Source organism: Sarcophilus harrisii, chromosome 2 (genome assembly GCF_902635505.1).
Source record: "Sarcophilus harrisii chromosome 2, mSarHar1.11, whole genome shotgun sequence".
NCBI classification, from domain to species: domain Eukaryota; kingdom Metazoa; phylum Chordata; class Mammalia; order Dasyuromorphia; family Dasyuridae; genus Sarcophilus; species Sarcophilus harrisii.
Genome location: NC_045427.1, coordinates 222548977 through 222570321, shown reverse-complemented (window position 1 = coordinate 222570321; position 21345 = coordinate 222548977). Strand labels below are relative to the sequence as shown.

Genomic DNA, 21345 nt, shown 5'->3' with positions numbered 1-21345 from the left:
TGTATTTATTTTGAAAATCTATTTTATAGAGTTCCAAGGACTCTGTTTTCCTTAGGAAGGGCTCATTCTACATTTCAGAGCTGGATGCCGCAAGAAGGTCTCAGACCAGACCTCTGAAGGCCTTTAAAGTCCCAAGGTGCCCAGCACACATGACTAACAAAATGTAAATAAACACAGCTGAGCCAGGAAGAAATTGGAAGGTTTTCTCATTAAAGAAATAAAATAAACAGATGTCCTTAAGCACTTTGGCTCGTGTGTGTCAAAGGAATGGAAAACTCTTAGATGTCTGAATGGCAGGAATGATATAGAGCCACATCTCGGGCTGAAAAAGGGGGGAAAAGGGTCTGTGGCACTTTGAATTAACTAATAGTCCTCAAGGGAGCGCACTTGTGATTTGAACCTTAGCAACTTCTACAAATAGTTTTTAACTGCGAGGTAATAAAACGGGGTTTTATTCCTTCTCAGTTTGTAAAGTAGTAAAGGACAGGCTAAGCCATTAGGAGCATGAATCACCAATGGACCTGATTGAATCCTGATGGCATGTTTTTGGGTACTGGATTAAGGAATCAGAGCAGGACTTGGGTAATACATCCATCAGGCAATGGGGAAAGGAATGCCGTGGGGCAGAGGCAGCTAACCCAGGAGCTTAGCAAAGGTGCAGCCAAATTCTCTGTGACCAGAACCTCTTGCGTCTGAATTTGCAGGCACAGTTCCTTAAAAAAAGGCAAATTAGGCAAATTTTACAAACCAAATCCAGTTTTTTTTATTATACAGCTTGAGCAGTGACTGGCCCTGTTCCATTCTTGTAACAACCATAGAACCAAAGAAATGAAAGTGTAAATTTAGACTTGGGAATACCTGATTCTTTTCTACAAAGGAACTAGCCAATGAGTTGGAAAACTTACTGGGTCAGCAAGCCTGTGGATGGGTTTATTATATGTAAGAACTTTCTTTGGACTCAGCTTCCTCATCTATAAAATGAAGGGGTTGGAGTGGGCATAGTGGATGATGTAATCAAAGCTTTGTATACAGGAGGTGCTTAATCAGTGTTTATTGGCTGACTAAAACAATGTATAAAACAAGGGCCATACTTTGGAGAAATCGTCTAGTTTGAGAGAAAGGCACATATAAAGAATGGTAGCAATATGGCAGCCAGTGTTAAGAGCTGGATAAGTAGTCCAGACAATAAGAGATATAGAAATTCATGGGAGGGGGAGATCACTGTGATCAGATTTGATTAGGATGAGATTCCTGGAGAAAGCTAGGTATTGAAGGTAATGTAAGATTTTAGATATACACCAAAAAATGAAGAGAACACTCTAGGTGAGAAACTGACCTATGTAAAGGTGGAAAAATGAAAGCTGGGTGATGGGATCAATGAACAGACCAGTCCAATTAGAGGACATGGCTTGTACAAGGGAAGAAAAAAGGAATCATGACTAAAGAAACCAAAAGATGAGTAGATGATAGAAAATTGGGATAATTCTAAAATATTTCTTTGCTAATGGAAAAAAAATGGTAGTGTGAAGGCATGACTCAAAACTCATTTATGTTTGACTCAAATAATAAAAGAATTTCCCCTAATGGATGAATAGTTCTAATAGTTTTTCTGTAAATGGAGCACCCATAACAGTTTCATGCATAAGGTAATTGTTCCATATGGAAAAGGCATTTATATTATCAAAGGTAACATTTCTTTTGTGAACAATAAATTATTTTTTCCAGAATAAGCTTAGAGGATGTACTTCTGTCATATGTAATTCACAAAAATAGGAAAATCAAGAGCTGACTGAAGAGAACAAAAAAGAAGCGATAAATCAACTCAGTGCCCATATGATCAAATTTTTATTGAAATAGCATATAAAGTCCACTTTGTTGGATCACCAACCTCCTTGAAAGGGGAAGAGCTACTCTTCATTTCTCAAAAGTTTTAAGAGCATAGTGGTGGTGGTGGTACTAATGGTAGTTGCTATCTGTGGGCCTTGGGAAGAAAAACAAGACATCAGACAAATCTCTCTCCCCAAATTGGGCTGGATCATGACACCCCAGACCATCTTTTCACTTTTAGCACAAGGGCCTTCACATGCAAGTATAGAAAGCCTCCATTCCTATAGCTATTGATTACTAAGTTTTTCTCCAACTTTCTTTTGAAAAGCCATTATGTTTTCTTTGAACCCGTACTAACCCATGATGTCTCAGAATCCTTCTCCTCCTTGTCCTTCCATTCAAATGTTTCTCCTCTTTTTATATATTGTCTTTCCTTACTAAAACTTAACCTTCTTGAAGGCAAGTACTATTTTTCTTCTTTTATTTGATTTGTATTCCTAGGACTTAACACATTGACTTACATACTATAAGTGCTTAATAATTGCTTTACAGTGCTTAATAATTGCTTTATCTATCTATTAGCAATACCCATGAGCTTCCAGGAAAGGAATATATAAACTAATCTTGAGATTAGCCAAATTGGATTCCAGATCAACTGGTTGATTTTAATTTGTTAGAAAGGTCTGACCTACTGGGGAAAATTAAACAAACAAACAAACAACCATTGGGGGCTGGCAATTGGGAAATGTAACTTTGGGTCTTATGTATACCACTGACTGGAAGTACTAACTGACATAAATGGAAAGATTTGAAACTCAGGTTTTAAATCCTGACTCAATCCTTTACTTTAAAGCACGATCTAAACCAGACTATTTAACTCTTTGGACCTCAGTTTCCCCATCAGTGAATAAAAAGATAGGCCTCTAAAATCTAGTTCTAAACCTAGGACAAACTCCCTTTTCCTGTATCACCTATAGTACCCTATTGTCAGTTATAAATCGAGAATAACAAAATTTTAGATCTAGAAGGGCTTTTAGAGATTATCTAATTTAAACTTCCTACCCTATAGATAAAAAGTGAAGTTACTTGTTAAGCACTTGGCAGAGGGCAGATAATGATCCAAGTATGATTCACAAACTCATATGTAAAAAACTTTACTTTGAGGAGAGAAAGGAGATTTAATGCTAGAAGAAAAAACACTCAAATGCCTCCTTTTTACTAACCCAACCTTTACTCTCCCTCCTCAAAGACATGAAGTAGGTCAAGTGGAGAAATTAAATGGTAATTTTCTAACGAAAGTAGAATTTGGGGAATGGGTTCCATTTAAACCTTCTGGGTTTTGCTATCAAGTCTCAACACCAGAAAGACAAGTATTCTCAAATTCTAAGGTGCTATCTACTTAGTATGCCTTCTTCTCCATTCTCAGCCTCCAAGTCTGTAAGAAATTCTCAGAATGCCATTAACAGTCACTACTGTTCAAATTTTCATCTTTGTAAGATTCCCAAATACAGCATCTGATTTTTCTATTACCTTTCCCATGAATCTCCTGATTGCCAGAAATGTTCATTGACCTTTTCCTTATGATCTTGGAACATGGTCATTTTTTTGAAGATAACATCTTATATTTGGAAATAATCTTTCAATATGGCATGTGGTATACTGGAAAATAGAACTGGGCCAGGAGTCAAGGGCTCAGGAATCTTGTTCTGGCTATGCCACTAATTTATGTGACCTTTCTCAGAGTGATTTCTCTTGGCCTCTGTTTTCCCTTTTATAAAAGGAGTGGGTTAGACTTGACTAGAAGTCTAACACAGGGCTCAAAGGCTACAGATAGCCCACAACTTCTGACTGTGGCCTGAATGAAATGAAAATATAATCAAGAAATATTTAACAAAATAAATAAAAATAATAAAACATAATTACACTTTAAAGCCAAGTCAATATATGGCCAACAGTGACCCTTAAGTATGGTCTCCATCTCTATGTGAGCCTGACATCGCTGGACTAAATGGTCTTACTGTTTCAGTATTTTATGAGTCTATATTGGGTAATATTGCCTTGCTAGTTTATGTTTTAAATTTGTTATTTGTCAACTTATTTTCTTTTTAATAGAAGTACTTTGTTTCATCCCAACATTTAAAAAATTTGTTTTGCCTCTTATTTGATTTTCAACAAGTCAGATTTACATCTAGTCTTATCTTTGAGATTTTCTCTGCTCTAGGAAGATACATAATATCTTAGTAGGGAAGAAGTAGGAAGAAACCATTTTCTTTGGTTAAAGGTTTGGAAATGCTTAAATAACCCAAAGACATACAAGAAAGGCATTTAACAACAACAAAAAAAATTTTTAAAAAAAGCAGAAAATTCATGTCAAATGCAAATATGCAGTGAATAAAAAATATCAAAAGCTACACTGATGTCTAAAGCATTAAAAAACATGTAAAAATGCGAATTATTTGAAATCTTCAATAAATACACAAATTAATTTCCCACAAAAAAATACAAAAACATATATCCAGTTGGCTGGCCCTCCCAGAGACATTTCCAAATATCTTTGGAATATTTGGCCTTAAACTAGACTCCTTTGGGAAGAAATATTTGGAGACAAAGATTAATATAGTTATGTCTAAGAGTCAATTATGAAATTAGGGAGAAAACACATACTTTCAATAGATATCAGGCAATGCTTTTAATTTTGATTGTTTCTCTATAAATAAGGGAGGACAGAATCCCTCCCTCTTCCCCATAGGGCTGCCCTTCTTTCTGCTGGTAGAATCAGGCAGCCACTGCCCCACTACTAGCCCGTCTCAGAGATGACTTGTATACATTTATCAGAGCTTATTATTTACTAGTTAGAGGATATCCCAGATAGCCAAATCATAACTAGCACTGGTCAAGTAGGGCTTTGCCTCAGAGTACTGATATGGAAGTTGGGGCAGAATCCTCTCTGTGGCAGTGCCTGTCCTCAAGTTTTGCCTCACAATCCTATTTAGGACCATGTTGTCCTGTGGCATAATTGTCTTGGAAGGGTAAAGGCAGATGAATATTTTGGTACTCAAAATAATCCTATGAAGGAAGTAGAACAATTACTATTCACATTTTACTGACAAAGAAATAGGCACTGGAGGGGTTCATCGTAAGGTTGAATAACCTCAGGGATATTACAGATTAGATTCTTGTTCAAGTACAATTAGGTGATCTCTGAGGGTCTTTCCACCTAATATTTAAAGGCCTCAGAAGGTTAAATGATTTGTCCAAGATCTCAAAGCTACTAATTAATCAAGCTCCCAGCTCAGTTTTTCTTTCCATGAAGCATGTCTCTGAAGCATCTCTCTTTTTGTCTCAGATGTGACAGCAATCTAGCTAGAGTCAGGAAACTTTAATAAGAACCAAAGCTCTGGAAAATGTTCAGCTCAATTTAAATTAGGCATTAGAGGAAATTTTTCTTACAAAGAAAGGGAATGCAGGCAATCAATGTCAGGCTGAAATGGTTTCCAAGTTGTTGGTTTGCGTTGTGAAAATGTGAACAATTTTTTGAAAAGGCAGTGGTTTCTCTCAAGCTGGCATGCTAAGTGACAGGATGGACATCTAACATTGCCTGTATCAGTCCTGGAACTCTTCTCCCAGGAGGAATTCAGACTGCTATCTTGCGAAGACTTGTTTATTCTTCAAAAGACAAAGAAAATAGATTTCCAAATATTTGCCCAAAGGGCAAATAAGTTCCTTCCTCTGACTCAGTCTTTTTCTCTGAAAAATGGGAATAACATCACAGAGCTATTGTGTATGGATAGTAACAAAAATTTTGAGTTATTATTATTAGTAGTAGTACTTCTAGCATTCATTATATAATGTGTGAAATTATTTTATACTTCATGTGCATCTTTCCTGTCAAGAATTAGATTAAATTCAACTTTAAGCCCTTAATGGGCAAGGACCATATCTCAGAGTATTCTATCTTTCCCTGTTCTCCCTCTCAACTCCCTCCAACCCTTCCTTCTTGCCCAAAAGAATGACTGAGACAAGTAGTCTACATTTCTATAACATTTAACTGTACTTTCTTCACAATAACTCTGTGAGGTAAAGGAGGTAATGATTCTCATTTTGCAGATGGGGAAATTAAGGTTCAGACAGTGAGATGATTTATCCAACCTCACCCTATTTAAATAAGTGGCAGAGCTAAGAACTCCATGGCTATTAGTCTTCCCACTGATACCACTGTATTCTTTGTGTTATGAGGCAGCTAAGGGACACAATGGATAAAGCACTGAATATGGAGTTAGGAAGCCCTGAATTCAAATTCAGCCTCAGACACTTGTTAGCTGTGTGACTCTAGGCAAGTCTGTCTGCTTCATACTCAGTTGTAAAATGGGGATATCTCCCAGAGTTGGTGTAAATATCAAATTAGATAATTATAAAATATTTAGCATAATGTCTAGTATATACTAGGTGCTTAATAAATGGTTCCTTCTTTTCTTCCACTGTCCAAAGTCACTCTAACAATAATGTTGAGGTGGAGAGAAATCCTAAGCTCCCATTCTGTGGACCAAATCCTCAGCCAGGACAATAGGCTCCCAAAGATTTTCTCTATAGTAAATACTCTGCCTCTTCAGTCTCAAGAGGATCCTGAAGAACAGGTTTTGGAAGTTGTCTGGAGGAACACAAGATTTCAGCAAAGACCCAAGGAGGCTTGGCTTTCCCTAAGTATACACTAAAATTTTCCTGCTGAGAGATGAGGGGAGAAGATTATTCTCTTTTCATCTTCTCCCTCCAAGACCCTTTCATTCCCACCCTATGTTTTTGTGGTAATGAGGCTCTCCAAACTCATTAAGTATTAGGGAAGAAGTTTTGTTGATCTGAAAACTCTGCTGAGGAATTTTTGTTTTTGTTTTTTTTTTTTTTAGCCATATGAATAGGGGAAAAATTCTCTGGAAAATATATCTGTCCTAACAGGCTTTTCTGGGGACTTAGTCTTCAATATCCTGATTTAATCTTTCAACAACTTAGCTGATTGCTTACCATGTTCCTCTAGGATGCTGGGCAGCAATAGACTCTTTGAAGGTAGTACCACTGGTACTTGGGAGTTTTCTTGACAAAGATGCTAGAATGGTTTACCATTTCTTTCTCCAGCTCATTTTACAGAGGTAATTAAGGTAAACAGAGCTAAGTGATTTGCCCAGGGTCTCATAAATAAGTGTCTGAAGTCAGACTGAATTCATGAAGATGAATCTTCCCGCTTCCAAGCCTAGCATTCTATCCATTGTGCTACCTAGCTGCCTGTAATGTATAGCAGGTGCCTAAATCTTTCATTAGGTGACTGATGCTGATATGTAAGACCCTTCTACAGGGCCCAAAGAAATCACAGGATTCATGAAGGTCTTGGAGAGAGATCATCTGATTCTATAACAATAGGGAATTTTAGAAGATTTTTTTCTAATGCCTATTCTGCATCAATCCTACTGCAATTTAATACAATACACCCCAAATTTTTAGAGCACTTTTGTATAGAATCACTTATAAAATACATTTTGTAAATATTATGCCCTACCAGCAGAAATGAGAACATGAGGAAATCTCAAAAATAGAGAGGTTGGAGATACATACACACACACACATACACACACACACACACACACACACACACACACACACACAACTGGCTTTGGAGTTGGGCAGACCAAATTCCACTTTTAACATATATTGACTATCTGACCTAGGTAACTCACCTATTTCTTAGTGTCCTAGATAACTCATTAAGACTATTCAGATATAGAACACTGTAAAGCTCTACTAGGGGAGAGTATTTTCTCACTGGCAGCTCCTTATCAGTGAGATCATAGGAGTTGAATCCTTCCCACAGCTTTGGTGCTCTCATCTATTTCAGCTATCAATCAGGAAACATTTATTAAGTGCCCATTATGTTCCAGGCACTGTTTGACTCAAAAAGAGTCAAAAGACATACTCTCCCCAAAAGGATCTTATAATCTAATGGATAACAACAGATGGTAACCTCAATAAAGTCTAGCTGCACTCAGAGGCAACCTGGATATGCTCTAAAAATAAAATAAAACAAAACAAACCCCAAACAAATGGAATTTAGGAGACTGGAATCATAACCCCCACTCTGTCATTTGCTAGCTTGGGAGGTTCTGGTCAGTCACATCCCTTCCTAGGCTTCAGTTTCCTTCTCTGCAAAACTGGATGATCTCTAATAGGTCCCCTCTAGTTCTAAAATCCTGTGATTTTATGAACTGTGCTCCTTCTAAGAACAGATAACTTGGTGAATCAGAAATAAGATTTGTAGGTTTTCTTGTCTATCCCATCTCCTTGGGCTGAGCTGTCCTTGACACTAGGCTGCATCCTGGGCCAGCAACAGTTATCTTAACTTTTGTCTCTTCCCCGGACTTTGATGACTTTGGAGGAGAGTGTGAGGCTGACAATTGAGCTCTATCTCAATTAAATTCAATTCATGTGCAAGTTAAGATAGCACAACTATCAGCAACAACAACAATAAATTCTAGACTAAGCTGCCTCCAAGTAGAAGACAAATCCTTTATCCAGGTATGTGTTTACATCTCAGAATCTGATATTGTTTCAAGATTCTGTAGCTACCTCAGCAGGCAGGGTCATTGGCTGAGTTCACTGACCATATTATGTGGAAACGTGGGTAGATCGAGTAGTCAGGATTCAAAGTAGGTCACAGCTAAGATTCCAAACAGACCACGAATTCACAGCCCAGGGATTTGGGAAATCCCCAAGGGGAGATCCATGACCACAGAGTGTCAAAAATAGATTCACAAGCACTTTTGGCCAGGAGAGCCACAAAATGACCCCAAGTCTGACTCTTCATCTTGCAGAAAAAGCTAATGAGGGAGTGGAAAGAAGAGTCTCATCATGGGAAAGAGCCAAAGATAGATCCAAGAATATCTCATAGTTCTCCCTCAAGGACTCAACTTTTTTTCAGTTCTTCATTACTTGTCCCTTCAGCACGTACATTCAATCAATCAAACAGCAAGCAATGATTGCCCTTAAGGGGCTTACAGTCCAGTTTGAGAAATGAAGAGAAAGACTACTAATGTTGCAAGGCAGCCTATGATTAATCGCCAAATGTGCTGTAAAGATAGGAGTTTGGAGAAGGGAGAGGTTGCTGTGGGCAGGAATAGATGGGGAAGACTTCATGGAGGAGGTGGGACTGAGCTAGATTCTTCAGGGAAGACACTGGATATCCAGAGCACATTGAGTAGAACTTACTATAATTTTTCCCCCTGAGAATAGGAATTGTTTCATTTTTGTAGCTGTTACACCAATGTCTGACTCATAGTAGGTGTTTAACAAAGGCTTGATGATTAATTGATTCTTTTCATAAGAGTTCATAAGCCTGGTCTGAGTTCATCTAGTTTAAGCCTTCATTAAGGGAATAGGGGTAACTAGTAGTTTAGTGGATAGAAGGCTGGGCCTGGAATCAGGAGGACCTGAATTCAAATTCAAACTCAAATACTAGTTTGTGATCCAGGGCAAGTCACTTAAGTCAGTTTGCTTCAGTTTCCTTAACTGTGTAATGAGCTGGAGAAGGAAACGACAAACCACTCCAGTATCTTTGCCAAGACAATCTAAATCAAAGACTCAAAAGTGACTGACTCAACAATATAAACAACAACAACAAGGGAATGAAGGTCCACTGACTTGCCAAAGGTCACTCAGTGATTTAGTGGCAAAGTTAGGATTAGAAACTAGGTCTCCTGGCTCCTAGGTTCCAGTGATCTTTTCCATTACACTGTTTTCTACAGTTGGCACATGGACTGTCCGTCTGCTGCAGAATGTTTCGAGTCCATTGTTTTCAGCCAAGTTAGATTCTCACCTGAACAGACTACAGTTCAGAAGTGAGTACTGGGTTTCCAGGAGGCACTGCTAGACATATTAACAGAATTCCAACTCAGCAACAGATTTCTACACCACCAACACCATTTTTATATCCTTTACAACATAATGGCAAACAATAAATCTATCTTGCTAATTATACATCCAGCTTGTTAGGACCCTCGTAAAACATGTCCAGCTGCAAAAGCTATGAGATGATGTCAAATCATATTCCTGTTCTCTAAACAGAAACAGGATTATTTTCCAGTTTCTGATGAAGCTTCGGTGTTCTAACCCATATGTGGAAACAGCTGCCAAACAGGTCACCCACCTCTAATAAGACGATAACAGCATTGTCCTTCCCTTGTTCCCTCCCACCTATTAAGAAGACAGATGTTTCTTCAGCCAGTATTCAGTTTAAATAAAATCTATAGAACTAACTAAAAGAACCTGCCAGTGCAGGGTTTCTTAACAGCCATATATATTTTGCATTATTAAATCCATTTCTATGTTTCTTCCATGATCTCTTGGGTATTCATTTGTTTTTAAGGTGTTCATCTAGATTTCTAATTTGATGTTTCTCTAGAATGAGTTGTGGATAAAGCATCTGTAAAACTGTCATTAAGATATTGGCAGCCAACAATGTTTCCCTCTTCTTTCAAAAAACAATATAGAAGAAAAGGAAGCTCATTTGTCTGAGATTCTTTAGGTAAACAACAGCCAGTATGTTACATTATTTCAAGCTAGAATAATCCCTTTTTGGCCACAAAGTTACCCTATTTTTCCTTGGAGAAAGACAGTTAAAGAATAACAGCCCTATGTCTTATGGAGCAATAGTCAAATGACACACAAACTTTTAAAGAGAAGGAGATGGAGACAATAGGAAAGCAAACTAATTTGATTTTCATATGTTAGAGGAAAATTCCAGAGGAGTTTTTAAAGAATTTGGTCTGACCAGAATAGACAGCATCTGTCTGAGAAGCTGCCATATTAACTGCCCCCACAGTTCTCAATGCAATTTGGCTGGACAAACAGTAATGTGAAAAAAGATGAACAGGCTTACCTTTCCATACCGAGATGCAAAAGTTCCCGTGAGTAAGGAGTGAAAAATAATTATTGTCTCATCCAAGTCCCACACGAACACACGCTGTGATGAAAGAAATTAAGCAAATGGAGACAAATTGGCTTACATCTTCAAGTTTATGGGAATTCATTCTACTGGAGATGGGGAGGAGGAGGCATAGAGGAACTTACTGAGTTACCAATAAGTAACATAACATTTAAGGCACACAAATCATGTGTCTAGTCTGAAATACCCCATCTAAATACATATATATTTCAAAACATCAATAGGTCAATGAGTCACAATCGTTAACCTTTAGTTCTCCATGCTATCAATCATATATCTGTGCCCCCTGTTTTCCTGATATGCATAGAAAAGTCCATAAGAAGAGGCACCTACTACAACAATAAATTACCAGAAAGAACTGCAGAAACAAGTCAGTCCCTCATATATTCAGAAGATAAAAATGGCACCTGTTCTAAACTTTTTGGAAATCAGAATTTTGGGTTTCTTTTTTAATTGATGTTTTGACATTTCCTTTGTATGAACAATGTGGTACCCAGAGGATTGAAAAAAGAAGTTCACACCTAGATTTTATAGGATTAGGACTTAGACCCATGGCACAATGGAGTTAGAAGGGATCTTAGAGATTACTCAGTTAAATACCCTCATCTTACAGATGATAAAAAAACTGAAATCTAATGAGAGGAAGTTGATTTGCTCAAGGGGGCATGCAGCAAGTTAGTGGCAGAACTAGGACTCAGAACTTAGGTTTCCTAGTCTTTGAATCTGAAGGACCATACATTTCCTTTGATGTCTGGTAACAGAAGCAGTCAAGCTCAATCTGATAGTAATGTGAATTTTAGATTATTAAAAAAATAAAACTCTAATCATCAATTTATATTTAGTAGAAACTGGATTTACATACAGTGGAGAGAACATGAGACTTGGAGTCCAAGAAACTGGGTCTGAATATGGAATCAGCTGTTTCATTACCTGTGTGATCTGGAAGTAGTCACTTCCCACTTTTAGGTCTTAGTTCTCTCATCAGTAAAATAGATAAATAAAATATAAATGTTCTATGAGATTTCTTCCAAATGTAATATTCTGTGTTTGTTCTCATATTTTTCTCTCTTTCAAATCTCTTTCATCCTTCACCTTTTCTTCCTTTATATAATTTCTTTCCTGAGAGCAAGTGTCATTATTTCTTCTAAACAGGTAAAGGAATGGTAAGAATAGCTAAAGAAATGTAAAATAGGCAAATCTTCTTTAGCTTCAATACATAGAATTAAAACACTATCCCTTTCTATTTGTTTGTTCTTATTGAAGTTTTCAAAAGTTCCACTCAGAAAGGGATCATTGCTCGAGGCTGCAAAGTTGATCAATACCGTATTATAATCTCTCCTTTTCTTTTTTCCTCTCTCTTGATCAAAGTGTTAGCCTTCTCACCATGTCTCACAAAAGTGGGGTGCAGTAGGGGAGATATTGCCATCACAAGTCCAGTGTCCTAAGCTACTACATAATAATAATGTAATGGAATTTCATAGCATGAACTGAGACTCAGTCAATATTGTTTGTAGAAACCAATAAAAAAGGCACATTTGAATGAGACAATAGTTACCTCACAAAAGTAACATAAGTAGAACATGGATTGATGGATTTTCTAAATTGCTCTTTGTAATTATGGACATTAGTATTTGTCTTGAGCCATCACCATCTCCCTTTCCCCCATTACATCATCTGTCACATTGAAAGTTGACATTTCTGACAGTGTTCTTATCCAAATATGCCACGTGGTAGAAAATATCAGCATATAGTCAATAATCCCTGAGATAGTTTATGTATTCGAGAATACATCTTAAAATAATAATAGTGACACACATATAAGAGATCTTGAGAGAGCTCTACTCCAATCTTCTTCATTTAGGCAAGCGAATAATTAAACCATCCAGGAAAGAGTTTTCTACTTTCTTTTTGAACATTTCCAGGCTGAGAGATAACAATCTCTATTGTTTATCCTTTTTTTTTTATCTCTAACATTAAATTTTTCTTTTTGTTCAACTGAAATATCTCCTTTTTATCATAAATTCATTTTTTTTTCACTTTGTCCCTCATGGATGCTGCATTTATCTAGTCTTTCTTGTTGACAACCTCTACATGTCTGAAATTGATCAACCATGAACCATGGTTTGATTTGAACCATGAACAAAATCTAGGTCTATTAGTGCCATAAAATAGTATAGTTCCCTAGCAATGCCTCCTGATTGGATTCACTAATTCAGGGAGAGTGGTCTTGTGTTACCTCAATTTCATTATCCACTGTAGGGGAGGGGTCATTACTTCGTTTTGATCGGCCACGAAGCTTCCCATCAGAGCCCCGATGTTGCCTGTCTGTGTCTCCATCCTTTGCTGGTGTTGAAGGTCCATTGTGTGTACTGTATTCTAGTACTGCAAGAAAAGAGAGGTCAATCAAGTCAAGAGCTTGGCCATTAATTTTATCTCACAGAACTGCTTACACAAAGAATATAACCTGTGAAAAAATGCCCCTGGGAGGATAGGAATAGCTTCTTCAAGACTGATTTTCCCAGAATTTTCCCAAAAAGTCTTTTTTCTTTTGCATTGCTAACTGTTTATCCAAAACTGAATCTGTATATCTCTCTAGATTTTGTTGGGTCTGATGAAGGAACCCCAATTCTATTACTTAACCCCTTTGTGACCTTAGGCAAGTTCTTTCTGGGTTTTACTCATAAAATGAAGAGGTTGAAAGCCTGATGATCCCTATAGTACCTTCTAATAATAAACCTTAGGATATTTGAGCTGAGTTCTATTCTATTGCTCACATAGAATTGAATGGAAGAACATAATTAGATCTTTGTGACTAAATTTTTTTGTCCTTCATATATCCATCTTGTTTCATTTTATTTTTATATATAATTACTTAATGGGAACAGAAATACCAATAAGAACCAGGCCCATGATTTTGTTAGTATATGAAATTCCAAGGGAGAAAACTTCCTCTCTCAATAGTGGCCCCTTCTCTGCAACTGAGAGTCTTGGAGAGCTGCATAGACCACTAAAAAGTTAATTAACTAGTCCAGCATCACACAGCTAGTATGTGTTAGAGGTGCATATGAAGCTGAATCCTCCAGCTTCAAGTCTGGCTTTTTAGATATTAAAACATCATATCATCTTAAATGAATTAAGGGAAAGAACATTTTTTCAGCATTTGGTCCAATGATTTGTTGAGAATGGGAATGGAAGAGCAGTATATTCAAATTCATGGAGGTATTTCCAGTAGGGATATAACAGTAAGCAAAAGAGAAAGGAAAAAAACTCTTTTAGAAGAGACTTTACGGTTTGACTGCAGAGGGCATTCCCTCTGCAATAGGTTGTTTATTTATCCTACTAAGTGGAAGTCCTGATCTAATGCTAGGTATTCAGGGTATAAGGATTGGAGGGTTTTTTTTTAAGTGTACATATACCCACATATGTTTCTATCGTATTCATTTAAAATTATTTATTTTTAGCATTAAGTATTTTAAAATTGAATTACAAATGTTCTCTCTCCTTCCAGTCCCTTCCCCACTCATTGAGAAGGTAAGCAATATGATACCTATTACACATATGAAGATATGCAAAACATTTCTATTATTACTCATATTTTTTTAAAGCAAGAAAAATAAAAACAAAGTGAAAAAATTTTAATCTGCATTCAGAATTTATCAGTTCCCTTTCTGGAGGTAGAGAACATTTTTCATCATAAGTCCTTTGGAATTTCTGTGGATCACTTAATTAACCAGAGTGGCTAAGTATAAAGACTGCCTCAAAACAGACCTTGTTTATTATAATCTTATAATTTAATGGGCAGCAGCGAAAGTGCTTAGCACATTAAGTACCTAAGTGCCATGCAGCTGTTCTGGGATACAGAGACAAAAATGAAGGCATTCTGGTCCTCAGAGAGCATAGAGTTTTCTTGTATAAGGGCCCTCCACCTAATTTTTTTGTAAAAGGGATCCCTTTTACAATCCAGTGACTATGAGCCACTGTCACAGAAGAATACTTTTACTCAATTCAAGAAAATGCTAAATTTTAGTTAGAGACTTGTGAAAATAAAGATTTTTTTTTCCTCCAATCAAATTGATGGATTCCTTGAAACTTATGCATGGATCCAAGTTAGAGCATCCCTACCAGGAAGACATACATATATAAGAAAGACAAGGCAATCTGAGATAAGAAAGAATACTAACTCCTAGGGGATGAACAAGAAGCAGGAAAGGCTTCACAGATGAGGTAGTACCATAGCTAGGCTTTAAAGGAAGTTGAAGGTTCTAAAAGTCAGTGAGAAGGAATGCATTTCCAGGCAAGAGAGATAGTATGTAAACGGGAGAGGGAATGCCGAGTTCATGAACAACTTAGTAGGCCAGTTTGGCTACAACATGAAAGTGAGTAATATGAATTAAATCTAGAAAGTCAAATTTTTTCCAGTGGTGACAAAGTATTTATTTTATGACAAGTACTGTTTTTCATCAATTTTACTTAAAAAAATGACATTCTCCTATCTGCCACCTATTTGTCCAAAAGTTTTACATATTCACATTACTGTACATGTTTCTCATATCAAAAATCATTTTTGCTGCAGCATATATATAATATCTTGCATCAAGATAGCACAGCAATCAAGTTAAAAAGCATTTCAGGCATTTCACAAGGGACTAAATTTCATTATACAAAATCAGTATTAAAATTGTAATTGTCATCTTCTTCTCTTATCCACACAAAAAGACTTTTCTTCTCTAGTGCTGACTTTTTTTTTTTAACCTGAGAAAGCCAGATTTAAAAATCCCAGAGTAAATAGTTTGTAATTTATGCTAGAGGGAGCCATAGAAAGTTTTTGTGACTGGGAAGGAACATGGTGAGATTTTCTTTTTTTTTTTGAGGAAGATAATTTTGGCATTTTGTGGAGGACAGATGGAGAATGGGGAAGATTGAAATTAGAGAGACCAATTAGGAAACTATTGTAACAGTTCAGGTAAAAGGTAATAAGGCACTGAAATAAAATCATGCAAGTAAAAGGGGATGTATATGAGTCAGTTCAAGTTTTAACCATTGCTTCTCTATATCTGTCCCATTGCCATAGCCTTAGAACTTCTGGGTTTTTCTATCCACTGAACTATTGACTTTATGTATTGCCTCTCCCAATTAGAGTCTGAGCTCCTTGAGAGCAAGGGCTGTCTAGCCTTTTCTTTTGTGGCCTTAGCTCTTGGGCACTCATTCATTCTTCCCATCTGTAATCTTTCAATCATATGCTTGAATAAACTTCTTAAGAAGATTCTTTCTAAAAATCTTTCTTTCAGTTGACTAACTTTTGAATAGCAATCTAAGTTCCTTAGCTTGACATGTACAATTAATCTTTCTTAACCTTGTATTAGTCTATTTTCCAGACTTCTCTTACACTAATTCCCTTTAGATATTTTCTCTCATCATTCTAGATTACTAGCTGTCCCTCATCCATGTCGCACATTTTCTATGCTAATATATTTGCTCACATCATTATCTCTAGAAACTTTTGTTTTCTTTTTCCTTCCTTTTACCCCACCCTCACTAAATTTCATCTGCTGAAAATTGTTCCAGACCTTGCTAAACATCTATCCTTCCATGAAGCCTTCTCTGATGATTTCTTTAAAATGAGGACATATCAGAAGGTCTTTTCCTTTCTCTGAGCCTGGCCCTCCACATATCTCTTGATTTGTACCTTAAGTATTTATACACTATTTTCTATTACAGCATGCATGGGTGAGTGTGTGAGTGTGTGTGTGAGTGTGTGTGTGTGTGTGTGTAAAGTGCCTTTTCTTCATATTAGATTAACTAAAAGATTCCTGAGGGCAGTGACTATTTAATTTGTGCTCTGCCATCCTTATACTGTACCTATCTACCTTCCTTTTTTTTTTTTTTTTTTTTTTTTTTTTTTTTGCTGAGGCAATTGGGGTTAAGTGAGTTGCCCAGGGTCACACAGCTAGGAAATGTTAAATGTCTGAGACCAAATTTGAACACAGGTCCTCTTGACTTCAGGGCTGGTGCTCTATCTATTGCACCACCTAGCTGCCCCCTTATACTGTATTTTTCACATGGTAGATATTTAATAAATGTTTGCTGAATTGAAACAAGAAAATCCTTCAACTCCTTTTAGAGATTTTGTGATCATACTTTTTAAAAAACCCCAAATATTAGTTTTGAGTAATGTCAGATGTTCAGGTTTTGTACTCTAAATCAGCAGACCATCCAACTGAAGTATGCTGCAATCAGCTGCAAATTGTGTGGTATTTTATATAAATGTTATCACATGCCAATGAAAACTACAGTGGGGAGGGGAAGAATAACATCTGAATATCATATTCGACCAATAAAAGAAGGATAATGATCTGTCAGTAATGCTATAAACCATTTGCGTCTTCAGAACTTCGAAACTAACCACTCAAGGAGATTCTGGATAATTTCAAAAGTACTGGAGCTTTTTATGAGAAATTTCTAAGAGACACTAACTCTCTGTGTGTATGTGTGTTTTAAAATAGACAGACAAGAGGGCTGAAGAAATAATAAGAAAGCTCAGCTATAAATGACTTAATTATCCATGCCATTAGATTTTATGTACATTTGTTAGATATACAGTAAAAGCCATCTCAACCACTTATCTTGGTGTCACACAATCAAAGAAAAATGGGAAACAGAGGAAGACAATTCCAAAAAATTCATCAAAGAACATATTGTTCTTTTCTGTTATGTTGGAAGTCATTCCCAGTGAAGCCACATTCTTATGTGCCTTTATGACCAAGGCCTGAGGTTTATATATTATTGGATTGGGAATAGAATGCTAACTGATGATTGTTCTCTTCCCTCACATTCTCTGCCACATTCATTTTCTCATTGATTTCCTAGTTTTTTTTTCTCTCTGAAAAAAATAGTTTTTGGAGAAACTAAAATATAAAAAATCGAGTACCAATGAAAATCCAGCTTTTTTGAACTATGAAATGTGCAAAGAAATTGAAGCTTGAAAATGAGGAAAAGGAGCAACTTTGAACATTTGAAATATAGAGAACTGGACTAACAATTAAAAACTTCTGGATTCAAGATCTGACTCTGTTACTGCCTGAGTGACCTTAGGTAAACAATCTAGTCCCATTAAGTCTCAGTACGCTATCTATAAAGGGATGGTGATAATATTTGTTCTACTAATCTTGGACTACTGTGAGGATGAAATAAAAATGCATGTGAAAGAACTTTGTAAACTTTAAAACATAGAATAAATGTAAGGAATATTATTCTGATTAAAAGATATGTAAATACACAACTCTATTATTAATATTTTTTTGACCATAGGCAAATTATTTCTTTATTCCACTGTACCAGGCTCTAAACCTCATTAAGAAATAGAACTCATAAATGAGTCAATTTATGTAGTATTCAAGGGAACTCATAAACCACTGGTTCTCTCATCATACCTATGAGAAAGATGAAATCACCCTTGCTGGTGGTAAAAGTAGAAGATAAAATCAATTTTCCAAAGCCACTATGTACTCAGGAAGGAAGCAGATATTAGAGGTGATCCACATTACCAATCCATCAATTTGTTGAAGGAATATTAAGGGCCTGCCTTCATACCTGATGTTGTGGGATACAAAATAAATAATGGGGATGGTGGTGCAGGAGAGGGAGAACATCACTGTCCTCAAGGGGCTTATCAGCTTATGGAGCTAAAGAACGCAAGATGACACCTAATCAAAAGATTGTTAGATTATACTGTTTAGACTAAAAGACTCTGGGAGTTCAAAGAAGGAATGAACTGAACACAGTTATATTAGTGGTGTAGATATCGTGCTTCAGAAAATTGTGGAAGAACTCTGAAGGTCATAGAAAGACTGGTAATCAAAAATTCCCCACAGTGTGGATTTCACATTATTTTTTAAAAATAAAGCTTTTAAACCACCAAAAGCACATGATTCTAGCAACCATCAATATTTCATTAAAGAGATGCTACTTTTAAGGGACTTTACTCCTTACATGAGAGAGAAAAGATATGATTTCAAAATACTTAATTACATTAGGGGAGCTCAGCATTTAAAACAAAAAACTATAAACATTTCAAAACACTGTTTAGAGAAAAAGAATAGTTAGGGAAATATTAATTACTCATGGATAAGCTGAGTCAATATAATAAAATAATTACACTTTCTAAATTAATTCAATTATTCAATATCTTTCCTCTCATTATGTACTCTAGCATTCCTTCATTCTTGTGCCAGGCTTTCCTTTCTCTTTCACTATCACTTCCCTACATCGCTGCCTATTGAAACCCTACTTATACTTCAAAGCTCAGCTTAACAACCTCTTCCACAAAGACTCCTGATTCCCTCAGTCAATAATGACAATAATAGACATTTATATTTATATAGTTGCAAAGTGCTTTTCTCCTAAGAATTCTATGAAGTAGGCAATATTGAACTGAAATGAGATAATGTAAATAAAAGCCTTGCAAACTTTTAAGCACTTACTATGTATTATTGTTATTTGTATGTCAGTTCTTAAAGGGCAATTGTTTCATCTCATTCATCTTTGTACCCCTTCCCTGACGTGCCCCCACTCCATGGAGTAGAATATAAGACATATAGTAGGTGTTGATATAAATATGTTTTATTACATACATTCATACTTGATCCTCTTAGAAATTCTATGAGGATTTGTAGGAAATGTAGGAAGTTTATTTGATGAATGAGTGAATGCTTAGGGAAATAGGAGTGGAGAAAAAATGGCAAACCACTGTAGTGTCTTTGCCAAGAAAACCCATGGACAGTATTGGCTTGCTAATTGTTCAGAGGGTCAAGAAGGTTTGGACAGCCCTGACTGACTGAACAACAACAAAAGAAAAAGAGAATTGAGATGTTTTCTTTTTTAAAATAAAATAAAATCCGGATTCTAAATTCTTATTTCAGCTCTATGCATTGAGGGCAGGCTCTGTATCTTTTTATTTACTGTGTGCCAAGCACAGTGCCATAAACAGCTATAATAGTCTACTAAATCCATGAGAATATCTTGGTGTAATGGGTACAGCATTTGGGTTCAGGAAAACTTGGTTTCAAATCTCATCAGACTCCACCTGTGTGATCCTGGGCTAAATGACTTCACTTCCCCATTTCCTTGTCTGTAAAATAAAGAGGCTAATCATGATGATCTCTAAGATTCCTTCTAGATTTCAATCTATGAGTGTCAACTCTGTTCTTCCTTTTCATGATACAGTATACTTACCAGAAAGTGACTCTGAGCTCTGACTGGTAACATTGTGTGAAGACTCCTGAAGTGCATATGTGGATGTGGAAAGAGGTGAAGGACTGATGCTGTTGGCAGACACGTATGGAGAGTTGTAGGAAGAGCTGTAATACTGGGAGTATTGGCTCTGAGTAAAGCCTGGGTAGGATGGATATTCCTTAGGAAACAAAAAGACAAAGGTAGGAAATAAAACATCATTTCTGACCCTCCCATTACCTTTCCATCTCAGCCATGGTTTGATGTCTGGAGAATGAGAAGAGTCACAAAACTGCACAGTTGGAACTAAGTTTGATATTTACTTTGTACAGACTTTATGCAAATAATGAATACTCCATGTGAATCATGAGCTGGTCATACAACATCCCTGATAAGTGGTAATCAGACCCACTTCTGCTTGAAGGCTTTCCAAAGGCTCTAGAATGTACTATCGCATAAGGCAATTCATTTTACTTTTCAAGGCTCTAGGTTTTAAAAAAAAAAAAAATACAGAGATTTAGGAGGAAAAGATTTACTGAGGAACTATCAGGACATAATGGAATACAGTAAATGAATGACTGCTTTTTGTTTAATTATATGTTTGATTTACACTTGAAACCTAAATTGAAGCAAAAAATACATGGGCGAAGCTAGTGTTAGGAGTGGGAGTAGACACTGATGTTTTGTAGTTATGAAAATTTTTAAAACTATCTTTAGTTACAACAGCAGTGCTCACTAATCTCCATACTCTATATGTGTGTTAATATAATACCCTTGAACACATCTCTAAGAGAGACAGGACATATTCTCCCATATTATTTCATGTGGTTTTCCACAATTGGAATTTCATGAAGAATACTGCTCATGTTATTCATCATTCTTTATGTTTTGCCAAAGGATTTATATAATTAAAACTTCTCACATTATTTATTTATAAAATCCTTTTCTTTTCAAATTTTGAGTTCCAAATTTTATCCCTTCCTCTCATCCTTCCCCCTTTAACTGAGAAAGCAAGCAAAATGATATTAATTATACATGTAAAATCATGCAAAACACTTCGATATTAGCCCTATTGTAAAGAAAGAAAAAAAGGAAAAAGAAAGCAAGAAAATCATACTTTTATTTCCATTCAGAGTTCATTAGTTCTTTTGCTGGAGATGCATAGTATTTTTTCATGAGTTCTTTGGAACTGAATTGTATTAATCAGAATAGTCAAGTCTCTCCCAGTTGAAGATCATTACAACATTGCTATTACTTTGCACACAATGATCTCCTAGTTCTTTTCACTTCACTTTGTATCAGTTCAT

At 36.2% G+C, this 21345-nt stretch overlaps 1 protein-coding gene across 4 annotated transcripts in view; it reads right to left on the bottom strand.

The window, feature by feature from the left end:
* The window catches only part of EYA2 (EYA transcriptional coactivator and phosphatase 2), a 234134-nt gene that overhangs the window by 60794 nt on the left and 151995 nt on the right, over window positions 1-21345 (bottom strand). For all 4 annotated transcript variants that reach the window (XM_023494546.2, XM_031951572.1, XM_031951573.1 and 1 more), the window contains 3 exons: window positions 20042-20219; window positions 13047-13192; window positions 10745-10828 (listed from right to left, as the gene is read on the bottom strand). In XM_023494546.2, the coding sequence (XP_023350314.1) occupies window positions 10745-10828; window positions 13047-13192; window positions 20042-20219 (408 nt within the window). The remainder of the gene's footprint in view (window positions 1-10744; window positions 10829-13046; window positions 13193-20041; window positions 20220-21345) is intronic.